General features: G+C 38.7%; 1 protein-coding gene across 1 annotated transcript in view; it reads left to right on the top strand.

Annotated features, from left to right (window-relative positions):
• The window catches only part of LOC139136135 (phosphatidylserine synthase 2-like), a 221,397-nt gene that overhangs the window by 2,435 nt on the left and 197,207 nt on the right, over positions 1-21,755 (top strand). Inside the window, exon 2 of the mRNA XM_070707625.1 lies at positions 5,683-5,784. Coding sequence (XP_070563726.1) covers positions 5,683-5,784 — 102 coding nt within the window. The remainder of the gene's footprint in view (positions 1-5,682; positions 5,785-21,755) is intronic.

Raw genomic sequence — 21,755 nt, 5'->3', positions numbered from 1 at the left:
TGATGTAAATATCGGGTACACTGGCACCCGAGGCCGGGCGGCTCAGCTGGCCATTTCTGTGTCAGACTGTGACGGAGTGATCAGCTACGCTTCCGCAGGTTTTTTCTTGATTAAGTGTCAGCGATATAAAGCACAGTGTTCATTGTTTCATGACTGCGAAATTCTCAAAGAGGCCAAAATATTTCAGGGGAGACTTAGTCGAGCAGAAGGGAACAGATGACGACAACGCGACTGCTTCGTCAACAGTATGAAACTTTGCTACACGTTGTGTCTCTGTTACTGGCAGCGCCGTGCTGTATTATACACAACCTATAGTTCAGGCTCGCAGAGAGTCAGTTAATCACTACGTAAACTTTTTAGGAATAAATTAGATATCTCCTAACGTTACTAATTATAGAGTCACACATAATGAGATGTAGTACTTGTATTTATTTATTTAACAATCACTTTCGTAAAGTAGCTGAATCGGCCTTCAGTCCTGGTGGATGTAAACACGGCGATACTTCTCCGCGGGCCCCCGCATCCCCTTGACATGTTTTGGGCAACCTGTCGCAGTCTTGCTGCTGTTCTCGCTCTTGTCCACAGTTGATGATGATACACGCGAACGCTTCCTGGTGACAACAGTCGTACTGGTACGGCATTGCGATTACATAATTGATGTAATAAGTCCAGGAATTAAAGTCTATCTTACTGTACATCTGGCGGCCGAACCGTGTTTATTTGACGCGAAGTCACGGCACTCGAAAATGTGCACCGCAGAAAACACTTGTCTGAATGCCTCTTTTCCGACCCTTTCTTGTAATTTTGGCAAATGCGGCTAATACGGTATCCTTAAATGCAATAAACTGGCAATGGCTGCGTATACTTCAGCCACTAAAAGTGTAACTTCTCACCATGTTGAAGCCACAGCGGTAAAGCATTCGCTATGGCCGAGGTGAACACACTCACTCGTATGTTCTATTAGTTACGTCATTTCCAGTGGCAATGCCCGCGAATTCTGAAACGACCCAAATGGCAGCCAACTTCAAAGTCGCACAACATATTGCATTTTTATAATATTTAACCGCATCGTTTCCTTGGGGTGATGCACTTATTTGATAAAGTAGGGATTGCAAAATCATATAGCATGGCTCATTTTAAGCAAAATTAACTTTGAATTTATGCGGGACATACACTTTAAGGACTTTGATGTTTGCAGTGACATATATCTCACCCGTAGATACATCCTAATTTTACTTGACGGAAACTCTGTTTTGAGTGTTGTCTGAGTCAACTTTCGAAGTACATCGGATTCCACAGCACTGCAATGCATATACAGCTCAACAGTTGATGTCTTCGCTAGCGCTACAGCCTTACGCCGCAACACGTTTGATTCCGAGCAAGAATTTACAGAATTTTTTGTATGATGAAGGAAATTTATCGTTGTTAGTCGAATAACTTTATGCTTGTGCCTGAATGTCGCTTTCCCGAAGATTATACTGTACTCATTTATTCAGTTGAACTACTGTTGAGGTGAAGTGAAGATTTCAGGTTTATCGCCAACCGGGATCGCCAGGTACGACGTCCACATTGAGCCTTACGAGGCGACTCGACTGGATCAACGGTATCCCCATTTGATTCTCAGGAACAGCTATAGTTTTAGCAACTCAAAATTTCACTGGACATGGCTTCCATGTGTGGATCTATTGCGTCACCTTTTTTGAAAAAGTGTCATGAGAGCACGGCATCGATCATGACAAATCGGTCTATGTTCACGTCGCGACCCGCATGTATGAACGGTACCATGCAAGAAAAAAGTTCCGGTTGATGACGTACAACAGGGGTAATTCGGATTTCTTATCCGTCCTGTTCTACATCACACAGGTGGGAATTCGGGTCAGTTCATGTGATAAAGAGGTTTACAGTGTTTCCCCTGGGTTCCAAAATCTTGTAGCAAATTTGGCTAGAAGCCCTGAAACATTATTCGCCAAACCAGATGTTCAATTAGCCAAGCCGATATAGATTAGCCGATATAGATTAACCCTTTTCCTGCCGAGCGCCCTTGTCCGTTATCCTGCCAAGGCAGTAGAAAACCGCCCCATAATATGTGCCTGCAAAAGATTGGCTCTCCTGCATGTTATCCTGCCAGGCATTTTGGCAGAAATCGCCCATTTTCAGGGTTGTTTTAGCCGTACTTATACGTGTTAGACTTCGATAATTTCTACATGCCCGTAGACAGGGGAAGGAGCTCAAGGGTTACTGCAGAAAAAAATTGAGGTCACCGGCTTTGTTTGCCCCTGGGAGTGCGTCATTTTATTGCCGTTTCATGTTTATTTTTTCTGAAATAAACTCCTTCAGTATTGCGCACGTCCGCTAGGCACAAACATCACCTCACTCGTCTGTTAGTCAGAGACCCTGGGGGTCGTGCTAGGGGTGCGGCAGCACCGGCAAACCTGTCCAAGGGAATTTGCCCACCCAAATGGTACCAATCGACCAATTTTAGGGGTCTGGCTCATGGACTACAGTGGACTTTTGTCAAGTACAAAAATTTACGATGATACGAATAATTACTACGTTGTTTTGGCGACCCGTCATGACCCCATAACAAAGATCGATTGTTTATCTGATTCATTATTTCATCGCCCAAACTCTGAAATAATTGTTGCAGTTTACAAAAAAAATTAGTGCAACTGGATTTTTGAATAGATTACGTCGACTGAGACTGAACCAGCTTTGTAACTGAGGATCGATGAGCGACTTTTACGGCGTCGGATCGTGAAGCACGTGTTAGTGATTTCAAATAAAAACCCACAAAGATTGCAACATTGTAATAAAGGACGTCTTTTGACCAATATGACATTTAACGGATCTCGCAGGCACAGATTCAAACGAAATTGTTTGTTAGTAGTGAACAGAGAATTATTGAAGCGATGTCAAAGAAAATTCAATCCAGTTTATTTTCCTTCAATTTCGGCCCAGCCAGTGAACGGGCGGCACCGGCTCTAGACAATGACACGCCACAGTCACCCGAACCTGGCTCGGCCTCTGACATGTCCAGCCAAGAGGTCGCAAGCAGCCCTCCTGAGAAAAGCAAAATCCGCGATGGCGAGAAAGTACCGACCCGAGTGGGAGACGGAGTTCGTGTGGTTGAAGAAACAGAAACTGAAAATTGACGGCCATGAAGTCGATCGAATGTTTTGCTCTATATGCCGTTGCAGTGGAATGAATAATGCTTTCACAAGTGTTGAAGGATGTGGCGACCTCCAGCGATCGACGCTCACACGACATCGAGACAGAGAAGATAATAAAATTGCGGTAAAATCTAAGCCGCTGAAGTCACGCATGGAAACTGTCGTCAAGCAAAATGCTGATAGGAGAAAAGATTCGCACGCTGGCATGATTTGTACGGTTTATATGATGGCAAAAAACGAAATGGCAGATGATTTGTTTTCATCACTTATCGAACTTCAGCTACAAAACGACTGCAAGGCACTATTGGAGGCACCCCTGTACAAACACCACAGTAGCGTTTCTGAAATGCAAGAAGCAATCGCTTATGTTATAAACGAAGATCTTCAACCTGAAATTAACGCCAGTCCGCTAATATCAGTCATAGTTGACGAGACTGTAAATGTGACCATTGATAAAAAACTTATCGTGTTTCTGAGAATTACTGCGGACGCAAAACCGAAGAACGTTTTTCCGGGTAATATTACTATCCAAGCTGGTAATGCGGAGACGGTGACTGCAGCAATTTTTGCAGAGCTTGAGCGACGAAACATCGATTCAAGGAAGGTAATCAGTCTTGGCTCTGATGGAGCCTCGGTCATGACAGGTCGCCATAACGGAGTGGGAGTACGTATGTGTAGGGTAAACCCGTACTTGACACAAGTCCACTGCGCCGCTCACCGAGTCGCTTTTGCTTCGTCGGACGCTTCAAAGGGCGTTGAACAAGTAGCAATGTATCGACGTACTGTGAATTCTGTGTACAATTACTTCGAGTACTCTGCCTCGAGATACGAACGTTTGAGGGAACTTAACCGCGCACTCGACAATCTTGATTTCTTGAGCCTAAGACAACTGTGCTCTGTGCACTGGCTATCATTATCACGCGCCGTGAAATCAATTCAGAGCAATTGGCCAGCCCTTGTCATGGAGCTCGTTGAAGATGCTCGCACTAATCCTACTGCTGACGGAATTGTCCGAAAACAGTACGCGTTCATTGCTTGGACGCACACATTGGCTGATATTCTGCCGATCATGGATCAACTGAATTTGGTCTTTCAGCGGGAAAATGTTAACTTATCGCTGGTAAAACCCATGGTAAACGCTACGATTGCCAGCCTTGATGAATTACAGCGTGGTCAAATGTCAGGCGTCAATGAACGAAATTTTGACCGGGAATTTCGGGAGTCAAATCGCCACTTCAGAGGTCACCTCCTGACATATGCCAGTGACACCAATGTTGCAGCCTACGGCCGAGTACGGGTGGATTTTATCGCGCATCTCACCACAAGTCTGAGGGGTCGCTTTCCAGAGGAAGATCTCAATTTATTGAGCTGCCTTGACAAGGTTTTGAATGTCCGAAACTATATCCAAATGAAAACTTGAACGAGTACGCGATCGCCGAAATCGCAGTGTTGGCAGATTACTTCGGAACACCAAAGGTCAATGATGCTGGTGTGGCAATCGCGCCACTGCTTGACGGAAATCAATTGCGCGAACAGTTTGCCACCGTAAAGCGATCATTGTTGGGACACGGCATTGGAAACTTTGATGTTGCCTGTCGCGTTCTCATCGAAGATTACGGGGATATTTTCCCATCATTCAAATCACTGGCAAATGTGGCACTTGTTTTGCCGATGTCTAGTGTACCATGTGAGCGGGGATTTAGCACTCAAAGTAGGATCCAGACAGCCAGGCGATCTTGGCGTACAGACGATCATGTCAATACACTCATGCTAATTTCAATACACGGACCGCCATTAGCAGACTTCGACATCAATCGCGCGGTGACAACATTTAACACAAATGAAGAAATGATGAGGTTGATTGAAGACAGTTGTTGTGAGACACTAAAATGTTGTGTTGACTCCATACTGATATTTCCATGGGCATTTTGTCTCTCCGTGACTGCAAAGTTGTCTTCTAGTATCTCCGTCAAGCTGGTTTTACATGCAGTATAGTTAACCTTTTTCTCCTATTCAAAGATGTGAAGAATACTTACCATGTTTGTTTATTTTTCCCAGTCTCAGTAAAATATCGAGACTTGATTTATTGTTGACAAGGTGTTGAACGTTAATTTTGTAAAGGGCATGACCCCACTATGTAAACATGTAAAGCTTATCTGGCTTTCTACGTCAATGTGACAACTTGTTACATACAGTGTTCAAATAAATGGGCCATTACTCAAGTTTACGCGTGATTTTGATGTTTCGACGCGACATTTTTTATGGACGCGTCAAAAACATGCGCAGCCAAAAATCCTAGCGCGACCTCTGAATGTGTTTCTAATGAACTACCTGATGGCTATTAAAACAGAAAATATTTGCCATGCATGGTACATGCAGCTTTAAAATTTCACAGCAAGAGCTTACAATACGTAAATTAAGCAATAATATAGGTTTACTGTAATGTATAGCAATTGGTAGAACAATGATTTAGACAAATGATAAACGTGACATAACTTTAATCTTCTTACAGGCGAGCGCACACATTGACTGTGCTCTTCCTTATGCTTGCGGGATTTGTGTATGTAGCCTTGTTTGAATCTGTTGAAGAGGATACATCTTACAATGTCAAACGGTAAGCCTTGTCCTTTGTGTTTGTAAGATTATAGACAGAATACAAATGAATATGCAGGGTTAAAGGTATACTGTTACCTGTTCCAATTTTGCCACAGTTACCATGGAAAATGAAAATCTAACTAATCACAGATTTTAACACTTTTACTGCGTGGTTATACCAATGTGAGTTTATCATATAAGTTGAAGTCGATGGCGTCTGTATGTATGTGTGTATGTATGTATGTATGTACGTACGGTATGTCCGTCAACATCAAAAACACGCAAACCGCTGCACATTTCAGGTTGGTATTTGGTGTATGGATGCATCCTGGGCTATAGATGGGCTTTTGTTCAAATGAAGTCTGCATTGCCAAAATTATGCAAATGAGCTTACAAAATGTGAAAATGGTCAAGAATTAATATCTTGAGAACCGCTGTTTTGATTGATTTGAAAATTTGTGTGCAAGTACCTTAGGTGAACCTTATACAGTTTTTAGCGACGAAGTTACGTAACTGAGGAAGCTTATAGAGTTTGGAGAGGCGAAATTGACGTAATTTCCGTCAACAACTTCCGTAAAACTATTTTGTCACACCACGTGATCAGTGTTATTTGGGCATATACCATTCACCATGTTCACGTTGCACACTCACTATCAGCGAAAATACCAGATCGTGTTGAATTGACATTATAATTGAACTTAGAGCGTACGTGTGAGTGTATTGGCTTACAATAAAATGCGATAGACAATGATGCATTTACGTTAGAACGTCCATGCTCGATCATATTGTTTTTGTTCTGTCAGTGTAAATTACGAGATTGATGGATGTTGACGGACATCATGCGTGCGTTTGGTCCTGACATGCATGTCGTTTCGATCTCCTTTTTACTGTGCAGGGGAGAATGAATTACGTTCCTCATGGGTTTCAAATATGTCAAAAAATACGAAGTTTTGAGTGGATTTACGATTTCGTTTGTAAAATTACGAGCGAAAATTTCAGCTTTCCATTTCATCGGCGCAACCGTGCAAGAAACCTCAGTGTCCTACTACCTCCATGATCACATGTTCATGATGTTGTACCACACGAACATGAAAGGCGTGTGGAAATTTGCGTAGTGTTTTTTCTCATTTAATTTGGCAAATTATCAGCAAAAAACTCAATAATTCAAGGTAACCCTTTCTTCTAAATCGCTTCCTGGAGTTTCAAAGTCATACCAACGATAATGAGTGAAAAATTTCGATGCAAAAATCGTGCATCGACGAGAGTAATATGCGTAAGCTTAAAGAGACTGAGAGTATTCATAGAAAAATAGCCCATGATTCGAGCTTGGTTTTCCTGTTTTTCGTTTGAATTTTGGCCAAATAGTCGCTTTTTAGCGGGTTTTGAAATTTTTAAAGCATCTAAAAATATTAAAATTACTTTTCATTAACAAATGAAATAAAAAAGTAAGAAATTCGATTATTTATCTACAAAATAAAAATATTTTGGCAGGCTGAATCATATAGCTAAAAAGTGAGCAATCAATGTTTTGGACGAGTACATACCATGCTGCATACGTGTGAGTGATTTTTCGTGGGGATTCCCCGACCGTTCATTGCTGTGGCGCCCGGCTGTGGCGCTCGAATACGCAGTCAGTTTCCGTGAAACGGCATGAAATTTTCTTTCAGGCGAGGCGTTTCAAGTTACTCTTGAGAAAAGTTACTTATTTATCAGTTGTTGTTTTACTGTTTCATGACACATGTTTCTGATTCAATCACTTGTTGACCTGAAAAACAACGATATTTAAACACGATTGGAACTAATTTGGGATAATTGGATTGGCAAAATTTCTCAAGAATTTTAGAAATCTTTCTAATATTACACCATATTTGCTTACCATCTTTAAAATCTTATTCAAAATTTACGATGCTGTTGAAATGTTATGAGTAAGAATCAGTACATGATAGTATCTAATGCAATATTGTTCAAAACATATGAACAATATTCATATTTGAATGAAAATATGAGAGTTTGTCTGTAGTTTCCTTCCTACTGAAACACTAGTAATAATCTCAGTTTGTCACTTTTCCTCGACCAAAATGAAGTTGTTCGATTGATTTACAGTTAAGTCAGTCAGGGTCATACTCATAAAATTTGCCCTGACTCAATTTAGTATTTATGAAGCCCTAAATTCACGAAAAAGTCAGGGACATTTAAAGAGTGCCCTGACTCAAACGTCGTCAATTTGAGAAATTCTAAGCATTTTGTCCCGTTTCTTTAGTACATTTACACCAAAATGAATTTTTTTTCATGAAAATGAATCCGATGAAAGAGGTATGCAATAATCGTTGTGTTTTCGTTGTTTTGTTCGATGAGAACAATATTTCAAATTGTACACTATTCTATCATTTTGTAAAATTTCAGCTGTAAAAATTTCGATTTCCTTACATTTTCCTAATATGTACTCTCATCCAATTTTCCCAAATTAGTTCCAATCGTGTTTTTAGTACTCTTTTTCAACAGACTTTTAGTAAGTAGCCGCGGTACAGCTGCAGTGTTCGAAATAATCGGTGGCAATGGTGGCATTTGCCACCAAAAACTCAATCTGCCACCAAATTTTTTTTCTGCCACTAAAGTTTGGATCATCAACATCATGTATCAATCCTACGGCTTGAATGAAGGAACACTGAAGGAACACGCGTTGTCTGACGGCGGAAAAACTCATTAGCAAAAAAAAACAAACAAACTAATTGCGACATTTTGGCATGAATGAAAACATAGCGTGAATCCAAACTTGTGATTGGCTAATCTCCATATCGATGACAGCAGCTTTTGTACACTTAACATGTTGTTGCCCTATGTGATTGCCGCATATGCAGTCATACGGCACAAGATAAAAGCATGTTGTGACATTTTGAAAACAAAGCCAAACTGCAGCCATCATTAAATAATAATAAATAATTGCAATTCATTAGCCAGTACAGGGCTCAAAAATTCCTATCGCCCGACGATCGTGGCTAGTGAACTTTGCGTTCGGGTAAGTAAAATCAATATGCTTCCCGTCCGACGGGCAAGTGCACCAGCGGTTGAATCAACTAAGCTCTGGACAATTCAAGCTTGAAAACGTATTTCATTAGGTCTGTACACGCCTACAATCATTGTAAGTCCTTCAACTCTCTGAAGTTTTTTCTGAAAACCCTTGAAAATCCGCCCGACATCGCAAAATAATCGTTCTTGCTTTTGTAAAACACAAAAAGTCGTAAAAATAGAGTTTTGCGACATGTTCTCTCCGACGACACGGAGTGAACTCACTGTTTTGTATGTGTGCCGTAAAGTGGTATGCTCTTGACAGTGGTTGCCATTCTCTTTGTGCAAGTGTATGACTCGTATGACAATCGATCGGCTTCACGGGATAGTGTCGTTGCACCATGTGCTTGGTTAAAATGGATGTAAACTTATTCGAAGCCATGGATCTCGGCAATGCTTACTGTTCAACGTAATTAAATCAACACCCAGTTGAAAAGTACAAGTTAACATCGTAGTCGAAACGGGCTCAGACCAAGGAGGCCACATATTGCAGCTACGTAGTGTGTGAGATGCAGACAGTTTCAAATTACGTGACCTTGGTTGTTAGGGATCGGCTCTCACTTACAGAAAGCAAATCTGCACTGAAGAGTAACGAAAATGAAACTTGAATCTGCTCTCTTGACGAATACATTTATCAAAATAAAACAGCTGTGCTCAGTGAGCAAACATGTAAACAGGTAAAAGGGTTGAAGATGTACATGTGCGTATGCATTGGCAGATAAACACTAGCAGAGCAGTTGTCTGTGATCTCAGCTTGATAATAAAGAGCAGCAGCCAGCCATGCACATTGTAAATCACACAATCTTATAACTCTTATGCAAAGATTTTAATTTGGATTAGGTTGTGGAAAAATTCCAAATTCAAAGATGTTTTCTGGATGACCAAATCTACAGAAAATACTTAACCCTTTCACCACCATGGTTTGTCCCAAATACATTGTTTTCTATGGTAAAGTTGGACCTGTATACAGGGAACTGGGGGTGAAAGGGTTAAGTATTCTCACATTTCTTCTGCGACATTTCAGATTTGGTAATGGTCCTTCATTTTAACAAGAATGTAGTTCATGTTTGAATCTGTTTTTTCCCTCTTTGAATTCACTTCATGTGGCCAAACTCTTGCTCTCTGTTACAAATTACTGGTACAGCTATTAGAAATTTAGGGCAAGTAATTTTTCCTCTCGGGCAAGTAAAATTGAAATTCACGTGTCCCACGGTTAGTAAGTTTGAAAAAAATTTTCGAGGCCTGCAGTATTGGTTGACTTTTTGTGACGTGTACTCACCATATTTTCAAGAATTTATAAATTAGAATGAGTATGTGGCAATGACAAAATGTTTTATTATACCGATCACATGATATGTTAAACTGCGACCAGATTTTTCATAATTGCCACCTAATTTTATATCCGGTGGCAAACTTTTGCCACAAGAAATAAAAAAGTATTTCTATCCCTGAGCTGTCAGAGTGAACTTTGTAAATGAACATTCTGAACCATCGTGTAATCTATGCTTGGAATTTTGTTGCCTTTGAGGTTTATTCGTGGTTTTTTGTTTCTTTTCATCATCAAACATTGACAAGTAAGCTTGTAAAACTAGCCTTAAAGAATTATGTGTTACTTTCTGGTTTTGTAACATGTAAAGAAATAAATAAGTTGATTTCTTTTGATCCTTTCCACTTATTGGTATTTTTTCCTGGTTTAAAGTTACTAATATCCTTAACCTTTAGTCTCTACAATCTTAGAAAAAATGAAACGATTGATTTAATAAAAGAAACTTATTGTGACACATCAGTTTAGTCATTTTCATAACTCTGGTTCAAAATTCAGTGTGCTATACTCATATCTTGGCAGTGCTGAACTCTTCTATCATAGTATCTGCAATTGAAGAATTACTTCACGTAGAATAATTTGTAAATGTAAATCAGTGCTGTTTCCAACGTATTAGAACTTATTTTGTAATTACTACATGGCAGAACAAGGTCTTCTTCATTTACATAGAAGAAGAACAGTTTATTTCGCTAAAATGTGGTGAAATATGGCGAAAAAAGTCCCGCGTGTCAATAGCCAATTTTTGTCTATTGACAGGCGCCTGTCAATAGCCGGATTCTGTCTATTGACAGGCGCCTGTCAATAGACACTCTGTTATTTTTAATTGTCAGGGTGTTGCCAAATCTTGTGTTTATATAAGTATGTCCGATTCTGAGATGAGCTATATTGGCATACAAAAGGAATTTGTTGATAACTGACAATTTAATTAATACAGTCAATTTTGAAATTTACTCAAAACTTTTGAGACTGAATTTGAAATTTTACTAAGAATTTTCGGTAGCTAGAGGGGAAACAGACATACCAGTGTGATGGGCGGACCAGAAAGTCCATGGAAATCAAGCAGGTTGTTCTTACATGAACATTGCTGTTTGGTGTGTTGTTTTGTAATACACTATGCTAACATGTTTCAACACCCAAGGAAACATTTGTAACTTTATAGTCAATGCCTATTATTAAAATTATTTTAATTTTGTATCGGAATATCACAAAACAATGTTGTGATCATCGCAGTCCAGCTAGCTGTTATGAGTAAGCATGTGTACTTGGCTGGACCGATCAAATTACTGCAAAAAATCATTTCATCATCAATGACAAGCTAAAGTGACGTCTTTAATAAATGTGTCCATTCAATATCCAAAGAAAATCAAGGCTATCAATGACACGAAGAAAGTTTGTTTAGAATTATATTTTCGTTTTAAACTACAGTTCATTGATGCAGTGTTGTTGTCTGGCAATCCACCATCACAGCAGATGTAGTGCATGCAATACACAGTCCACATTGTCCAATCATGCGTGCTTATTTTCCTGTTATAATTCAATTGGGTCAGAATTTTGTAGCAAGGAACATACAAAATCTTGCAGATAAATCAATTTGGATGATCTATGTTGATCTATGCAAATTCCAAGTTTGGTGGACATGTGAAAATTATGTTTTTTGCCTTCATGTACCGTACAAGATGGCATGTTTACCAAGCTGGATGCTCACTGCTAAAATAACAATAGGTTTTATTACAGTTTCACATTTCAACCCTTTCTTTGCATCTTTCTCAGCAACATTCCCCAAACCCCTCTCCTTGCATCCCTACCGCTATAATGCACTGAGGAGCACAGTGTCATATCATTGACGCTATTTTATGAATATTGTGAAGATATCCTTAATTTTGTATTTTTGCTGAATTTTTTGTTGATTTTTCTCATTTTCAGTAAAAATTCTTCTCCGTTGAAACCGCCCGCCCAATAACTCTCAAATTTTGGTTAGATCTTTGTGAGGGTGTTACTCTTCTAATTTGTTAAAATTATGACAAAATTGGGAAAATTACTATTTTGGAGCAATTTTGTCATTTTTGGTCAAAAAATCTTAAACAGTATTTTCTTTTTAAAACCCCAAGACAGACAGCTTTTATATTTTGTACACAGATGTACAGACATGACAATAGCCAGATATGTGGAAATTGTCCTGAAATATACAAATTGGTATTTTTAAGACAATATTGTCATTTTGGGTCAAGAAAACTTGTTCTCAAAATTACTTGTTTGATAGCTTTGTAATTTGGTATAAAGCCCCGAGGGATGTTATTAGATAAATTTTCTGCTCAAAGTGTTGGGAAACCCCAAAATTTGTATATTTTAGGTAATTTTCTCAGTTTGTGACCTTAAATGACCTACACCAACCCAGGATATGTTGTGAGACAGTTTCGAAGGCTGTGAACATAATTTTGTCATATTTGGTATCAATTTTTAGGAAAATTTGATCCAGAAAACAAAGCTGAGGTGAATTTTTTCATTGCAGACCAATTTTTGCAACTTTTCTATGTAAGACATACAAGGACAGATGAGAAATTTGGATCCAGGATAATTCCAGATGTTGTAATCACCGCCCACAGTGGAAGGCATTTCACTATCTGTAACTAACTTAAGTGCTGTTTACATTAGAATGATAACACTCATAGCATTAATTAAAAACTCCCCAAGATACATACAAGATACATTTCCTGTAATCTGGCGTTATGTAATACCAAGGGATGGAACATTTGATATTCAGGAGGGGGTAGGGTCTAGAAGATTGATGAGGTAGCATTACTTTTTACCAGATCCCTTGTACATTTTTTTACCCACTTCCACCTTTTCTTTTTATCAAGCCTTCTCTGTCTATTTTTTGTTGTGGACATTTGCTAATGTATTTAGGATCTGCTTTTCCCCTTGCTATAGAAGTTGATATGCATGTTCCTAAAGATGACCTCCAGTACCTAAGTTGGAGACCTTATTTGCTTTTGTCATTCTTGTTTTTCCTGGTGTAAATATTTCTCAAATGGACCAATTCAAACCCAATGTGAGCACACTGTCCTGGACGGTATTTCTACAATACGTGCATTCCTGTGCGTAGTTTTCTATGGATAAATGGCCTTATAAATATTGGTTTACATGCATGAGCTGTATCTTTGTAATTATAAGAGTATTCGGGACAATTTTTCGGTGAGCATTGCAATATGACAGAGCATCATAAAAATGAACAAAATGTCATGTGACACACCTAGAAGGTCACGTGATCATGGCGGCCATATTGGATTTTACAAAAAAAATTCAAAAAATGTTGCATTTTTTGTTATTTCAATATATAAATGTATTTTTTCCAGTGTAACACTTTAAACATTAATACTTACGTTTTATTAACTCAAATACAGTAGGGGATACACATACTCTAAAACATATTCCACATAAATGAGATTAATATGCATATTTATTACAAGTTCATCTTCGAACAACAGGTATCATCTGACATTCAAAAAGAGAGCTATATTATATATAAGCTTATATACTGGTAGCTAGTCCGATGTGTAATTGTCATTGATAGATTGATGTCGTACAACATCCACAGGATACCCCATCAACGTTTGTGACGTCGGTCACAGGCCCTTTGTCGCACTTTTCTCTCAGCATGCTCAGGTGTCCTACCTTCTTGTCTTGCTTGCAATCTCTGTCTTTCTTCAACTGGTTCGGGAACATATTCAAGTTCGGTATGAGAGTTGTCATTAGTTCCAGAGACCAGCTCTGGAACTGTTAGTTTTTGCTCACTTTCCTTCTTTCTTTCTTTCTTTCTTTCTTTCTTTCTATCTTTCTTTCTTTCTTTCTTTCTTTCTTTCTCTATTTCCGGTTTTACTACCACAGAACATGCTATACACAAATTTTACCTCAATTACCCAGAATGTATTGCGACACGCTTATGATGTCATCGCTCAGCTCGGACGGGTTTTACGGGCATTTCTTGTTTGTTTATTTATTTATTTTTTATTTGGCATTGCTCAACTATCATATTGCGTTCAGTTATTAATAATTCTAGCTTTCTTTCGCTTTGTTTTTTGTTGCTTTTTGATTTTATTTTTCTCTAAATACTCGCCGTACGTGGCTATACTGTTTCGCCCGAATGCTCATGGGTTGAATGACATTAACAATGGCCGCGTATCTATCGCTTCGCTCGCACGAAGAGAGAAAATTAGCCTTTCCCTAAGTTTACAAGCGCGGCTGGGCACATCGTGTACCTAGGCGAGGTGGGTGTGCTCGAAAACGATGATCAATGCAAAATTTGGACTCAAAATCGGCTGTTTTGGCGGAGAAACTGCCCGACAGCCCTGCCATGCAGAGCTAGGCATTCATAGTGAACGTACTGTCTGTCACGCACCGGCATGCGTTGGCTGCACGTAAAAGCAACTCAACTTTCCAAGATCAAACGGCCAGTATCTTGTGAAAACAGCGACATAGCAATGAAAATTGTTTTAGTCTGTGCTTTTAATCAAATGCATGTGGCTCAATTTCAACGGCCTAGGTCCGATGTTTCCTCTCGTCTGATCATCGTCGTAAATCACACGCCTCTTTACGGCAACAACTCAGCGCTACCCGTCAAGCGATTGATTTTTGCGTAGGTCAGCTGAGCGAAAATTATTGCTCTGGCTCGCGAGAATGTCGTCTGATAAACATTTCCGTGCGTTGTCGCCCCTGTATGTATCTGTTGCGTTTTTACCGTACATGTAGGCATTTGTAATCTGTGTACTGTAATTCCCCGGACTGCCTTGCTTTTAGTTGTATTATGGTGTTTACTTAGCCCTGCGCTGTGTGTTCCGCTACAGCTAATCACCCCGCTCTGTGGTGAGCGGGGCGATTAGCTGTAGCGGAACACACAGCATCGTACGCATGCAGGGCTAGGTGTTTACTGCTATTAGCCCTGAATATTAAAATCTAAAGCACTCTTTCATTCTGCAGCTATCTTTGTCACACATTGTCTTGTTTCTTCCGCTGCTCTGGTCTCTGGAACTTCGCTTTTGCTTGCAAATGCTTTCTAGTTTGAAATTTGACTTCTGCTATCTCCGTCGAGTTCAGTTTCACGATCACTGACAATTCCACTATCATTGTCTAGAAAAAACATGCTCAAGGGCTTAGTCTGTGTTAAACTGTGCCCGCGTCGCCATTTTTAAATACCCTCTGACAGAAAAACAACAACTGTTCACATGATCCTTAAAAATTACGGCGGAGAAATGACCGAGTATGGCGGCATTTGTTTACAAATTTGGCGTGCATGCTCATTTAGGTTTGACCTCCACATCGTACGCTACGCCAGGCTTGAGGAAATAGTCAACAAATATGATGTAGATCAGACAAAGCCAACGTATATCGAACGCATATAAACGCGTACATTCTTGGGGCGTTTACGCGCCTCCCGCAGTCTGGCCGTTGGCGCAGAATGCGCCCTCCCGTGGTGCCATATGGGTTCAGCTACAGTTCTAGCAGTTCCATTTGGGGTAAATGTAAATATTGTAGTCCTATGAGGTGTGATTTGTTTTTGAATGAACATGTTTTGTCCAAAATATGCAATGAGCTAAAAAAGGCAAAATTTTGAAACTTGCTGAAGTTCTGTAACCATAGGCCAGATTTGGTTGAAACTTAGTACATGTATTCAGGTTCCTTAAACTATGCAAATGTGAAAAAGCCACTCTATGGGTAAGACGCACTCGATTTGCTCCAAGATTTCCAGAATTTCGACGTGTGAACGGTGTTAATTTCCGTTCAATCTCATACATGACAGTGAATGTATAGTGACTGCCTTTATGTCAAAAAAACTTTGAAAAACACTGTTATTTAACATAGAGAATGCATATTACCACAAAGCGTGGTTGCAGAATGTCTAGTTGACCTCTGTTCTTAATTTTAATCAGTGTTTGCTCCGGCTAAAATTACCTGCTAGCTATTCTGGCTAATTGAGACCAAAATTGATTAGCCAGAACTAGCCATCCAAATTTACATGTATTCGGCATTTGTGATTTTAGACAACTAACAGTTGAATATTTAGTGACAGTCACATTCACAAATATATACTCCGGTGGGTCCTATCAGCTGCTACAATACAGTAAGAAAAAATGGCAAAATAAGTTAAGAACAACTTTTACGGAACAAACTGCTTTCTTTATTACTTGACACATTCACAACAAACTTTATTTCCTGAGTGCTTTACACTTATGTGACTTCTGTATCACAAGTAAATCATTTACAGGGTAACTTCAAGATATTCTCTGCCTCAGTCATCAAGTGCTTTTATTTCTCTAATCACAGTCTAATTTTTGTACCAATTGTTCACTTTGAGAAACTGTACTGGTAATTACATTTTGTACACTTGGTGTAAACAGTCTCCTATCTCTATTGGTAGTCCCATGGATGTAAAATCCATGGTAGTCAAAACATTTAGTTTCAAAATAAAACTGCTCTATGGATGGGCCTTCACTAGCTATTCTCAACAGTGTGTCAACGTTTTCTGACTTACGTTATTTCTCAAGGATGTTTTTAGCTCCGCTGTCAGCGACGCGGAGCTTATCAAATAGGTTGATTTTCCGTCGTCGTCCGTCGTCGTCGTCGTCCGTCGTCCGTCGTCCGTCGTCGTCCGTCAACAATTGCCTTCTCCTCTGAAACCGCAAGTCCAATTGCTTTGAAATTTTATATGCAGTTCACTTAAGGTGACCTCACTTCAGTTTGTTCAAATCGTGGTGAAATTTGCATATTTGTAATTTTGAGGCATTTTTTGGTGTTTTTGGTAAAAAAATCTTCTCCTCTGAAACCGCTTGTCCGATTGCTTTGAAATTTGATATGCAGTTTGCTTAGGGTGCCTTCAGTCAGATTTGTTCAAATCATGGCGAAATTTGCATATTTGTATTTTAAAGGCAATTTTTGTCATTTCTGGTAAAAAAATCTTTAAAAATCTTCTTCTTCAAAACTGCCAGTCAGATAGCTTTGATATTTGGTACATAGGTCCCAAGGGATGATCTATTTCAGATTTGTTCAAATTGTGCAGAAATATGCAAATTTGCATTTTTAAGGCAATTTTTGCCATTTTTGGTCAAAAAATTTATTTCTCAAAAAGTACTGGTCTGATAGTTTTGAAATTTGGTATACAGGTTTCTATCGATGAACTAAGTAATATGTATTGAATTTCTGATGAAATCTGTAATTTTGTATTTTTGGGGCAATTTTTGCCATTTTTGGTCAAAAAATGTGTATTTCCAAAACTACTCATCCGATAGCTTTGAAATTTGGTATACAGGTTCCTACAGATTAACTAAATGATAGTTATTGAAATTATGATGAAATCTACAATTTTGTAATTTTGGGGCAATTTTTACCAGTTTTGGTCAAAAAATGTGTATTTCCAAAACTACTCATCCGATAGCTTTGAAATTTGGTGTACAGGTTCCTACAGATGAACTAAATTATAATTATTGAAATTATGATGAAATCTGCAATTTTGTAATTTTGGGGCAATTGTGCCATTTTTGGTCAAAACATGTGTTTCTCAAAAAGTACTGGTCTGATAGCTTTGAAATTTGGTATACAGGTTTCTACAGATGAGCTAAGTAATATATATTGAATTTCTGATGAAATCTGTAATTTTGTATTTTTGGGGCAATTTTTGCCATTTTTGGTCAAAAAATGTGTATATTCAAAACTACTCATCTGATAGCTTTGAAATTTAGTATACAGGTTTCCATAGATGAACTAAATGATATTTATTGAAATAATGATGAAATCTGCAATTTTGAATTTTTGGGGCAATTTTTCCTATTTTTGGTCAAAAAATGCGTTTCTCAAAAGTACTTGTCTAACAGCTTTGAAATTTGGTATACAGGTTTCTATAGATGAACTAAATTTGATCTTTTGAAATTATGATGAAATCTGCAATTTTTACTTTTGGAGGCAATTGTTGCCATTTTTGGTCAAAAAATTTATTCTCAAAAACTACTCATCAGATAGCTTTGGTTGACATGTTCTTAGAAATGATCCTATGTGATACATTCAAAGTATGATGAAATCTTCATTGCGTATTTTTGCAGCTTATTTTAGCCACTTTTTTCTGGCCACTGCATCGAGCTATCAAAGATTTCCACCCTTCTTCATCAACATGTCTCAAAAATAGTTATTCTCTACATAAACACAGCGGAGCTATATCGGCCGCTAGGTCGCTTGTATATCAATATTGAACTGACTCATATTAGCGGCTGCTTGCGGTGCATTCATGGCAAGTCATGTCCTGGTGTTTCTCAGGTTTCTTGAAATTGTCGTTCTCAGATCGCCTTCCGGATATTGTCCTGTCTGGCCGCCTGACACTTCGTATGTGGTACAGAAAAAACTTCTTCTCATTGTCAAACAATAACCATGGAAATTCAACAAACCATTCCTATGCAGTTTCCTCGTTTTTTCATAGCTTGTTTTACCCCGCAACTCGGCGGACAAGCTGCAGTCACAGTGAAATTTTCTTTTCCGCTGACTTGGAAGTTGTACTCGGACAGGCGCAGCAGTGGTGCACGTTGTATGTAGCTGCTTCTGAGGTTGCCGTCATGTCCTTCTCGTTTTTGTCACACTGGTTTCATTCTGTTTACCAACGTAGCGACCATCGGCTGCTGCTGTCTGCTAAGCTTTTGAAAATACCCCGGAATCAAATAGTGTTTTCTGACTGCGGAGGGCCATTGTTTACAAAGCACTATGCACTCGTCGTCACGAAAAATCGAGGTCACCGCATGCAGGCATCTGAAAGCATACCAAATTACTCCCTAAGTTACTGATTACAGTATACATGTATGTCTTAGACTGCGCACTAAAGCAAGGAAAGAATGGCTACCCAGGGATGTTGAGAAATCTCTCTGCCTGTCTGCTGCACTCTCGATCTGCGAATCAGCCCCCTGAAAAGTTGGGTTCGCCAGTTTGGCGAAGAGGGGCTAAAAACAATTCGCCAATCCGACATTTGATTCGCCATTTGACTGTCTGGTGAGCGGCAGCGGAAACACTGAATTTAGAGTAATTTTGTTGCTGAATGTTCATGGGTACTCATAACAAAGGGTTTTCTAGAGATAAAAACCCAGAAAAGATGGTTTAACAATGTAAAATACTTGCTCAGACTTTGCGTATATACATTTGTAACTTTTCATATTTCATCACCCAAAGTGAATGTCATTTGTTGTACAAAAGGGACATTTTTGGTCAAAATTACAGTGATCAGGGAAGTAAGTTTACCATATTTATATTTGAAACTTGTTGAAAAATTGTTTTTCTTTGTTGATATGCTTTGGTTGCACTTTTTAAACGTCAGTTTTCTTGAGTAGATTTTTCCAAACATGGCTAATTTTCATATTTAACCGGCCCTATTTTTGGTTATCCGGCGCCGCAAAGGCACATTTTGCAGTAAAGTTAAACTTCACACTACATTTAAGACTATCTAATTACCTTTCCTGCATGACCTTTCCTGTTTTTACTCACATTTGGTATACCAATGTGAGGTTATCGTATAAGCTGAATTGATTTACATGTCTGTATATTTGTGGGTATGTGCGGATGTATGTCCGTCACACACAAAGGCTCCCATACTGCCAAAGCTACCGTCTCAGTATTTGGTGTACAGGTAGATGTAGGGGTTGAGATGTGAATTTGTTCAAATGAACACATCAGTGTCAAAAATGTGCAAATGAGGTAAGAAAAAGGGAAATCCTGCAAATGTGCAGGAGTGGTGGCATGTCTATCCACTGACTTGACTCATTTCCTGTCATTGTTTATGAACTGTTACATATTAACAGACCTGCAGAAACCATAGACAGAAGAGGGGAGGAAGACCATCAGTAGAGGGGAGGAAGACCGTCTATGGTCAAACTAAGAGGGGGCTAGCTGCCTTTCTGCTATGCATGTTGCTAAAGTTGACATCCAGTACCTAAAGTTTCAGACCTTAATTACTTTTGTCATTCTTGTTTTTCTGGTTTAAATATTTCTTGTTGTTTTTCTGGTTGTACTGTGCAGAAATCATTGTCATAACATCAACGTAGAATTTTCCTGCACTGAACAGATAGAAACAACATTTATTGTTGATCTTTGGTACCCATACTGGTATATACCAATTTTGATCAAATGTGAGCGACACCGTATAATTGCGGTATTTTTTTAATTGCACTACAGCAGCAGTGCATATAGATTAACAATGCTTTGTAAGTTCACCAATAATTTTGCATCAGAATGACAAATCTGCCAAAATTTTTATTTTTCAGTCATTTTATAAATTTTCCGCGACGCAGAATTTGACAAACTGCCATATTTGGATGTGTTTACGTCAAATTTTCTTTGGTCAAAGATTAAATTATTTTGTAAAAAGAAGTTGCTTTACTTTAAGCATCATATTTGTTACAGAGTCATGTATTTCAGGGAAAACAAGCCTATTAAAATCTATAATTTCATCAATTTTAACTTTTTTCCAATACTATGACCTTTGGCCGCACGTGAGGTTTTATGTACACAAAAATCTTCATAACTTTTGAATGACTTAACCAATTTTGGCCAGATAAAAAGCAGTTTTCAACATTTTTCAAGCACTCTTTTGAAAGTGCATGAGAAAAGCAATTTAGTGATTGTAAAATTTTCACTTTGTATACCTTGAAACTTACAGTAAAGAGCCATATAAGACCCTTTGCCTCAGCCACGATAGAAAATTGCCATTGTTTTGTAACATCAAATTTGATTGGTCAGGAGTGGATGTCTGGAAGTATTTTGGCCAATAGAAAATGCCCAAACAAAACTACTATTCCTCTGTAAGTTTTGTCTAGCATGTCAGTACATAAGGATCTGCTGGCAATTTTCTGTTGGAATTTTCCAAACGTAGACAGACTATAACTGTGTACGTACATCAAGTAAGACGATAGTGAAAAGAAAGCAAATAGCTTAGAAAACAAGATAAGAGACACAAAGAAGCCCTGAGAGGATACAGAAACAGAACTGAACATCGTACAAATTTTGAAATTTACTTCAGACTTTTGAGACTGAATTTGTAAATTTACTAAGAATTTTCAGAAGCTAGAGGGGAAACAGACATACCAGTGTGATGGGCAGACCAGAAAGTCCATGGAAATCAAATAGGTTGTTCTTACATGAGCATTGCTGTTTGGTGTGTTGATTTGTAACACACTATGCTAACATGTTTCAACACCCAAGGAAACATTTGCAACTTTATAGTCAATGGGACATATTAATAAAAATGATTTAATTTTGTATCAGAATATCACAAAACAATGTTGTGATCATCGCAGTCCAATATCACAAAACAATGTTGTGATCATCGCAGTCCAGCTGTTATGAGTAAGCATGTGTACTTGGCTGGACCAATCAAGTTTCTGCAAAAAATCAATTCACTGTCATTGACAAGCTAAAGTGATGTCTTAATAAATGTGTCCATTCAATATCCAAAGAAAATCAAGGCTATCAATGACACGAAGAAAGTTTGTTTAGAATTATATTTTCTTTGTAAAGTTACAGTTCTTTGATGCAGTGTTGTTGTCTGGCAATCCATCATCACGGCAGATGTAGTGCATGCA

The sequence above is a fragment of the Ptychodera flava genome, chromosome 1 (assembly GCF_041260155.1).
Source record: "Ptychodera flava strain L36383 chromosome 1, AS_Pfla_20210202, whole genome shotgun sequence".
NCBI lineage: Eukaryota > Metazoa > Hemichordata > Enteropneusta > Ptychoderidae > Ptychodera > Ptychodera flava.
Note: the sequence above shows the minus strand (reverse complement) of the source record. Positions and strands in the feature narration are given on the sequence as shown.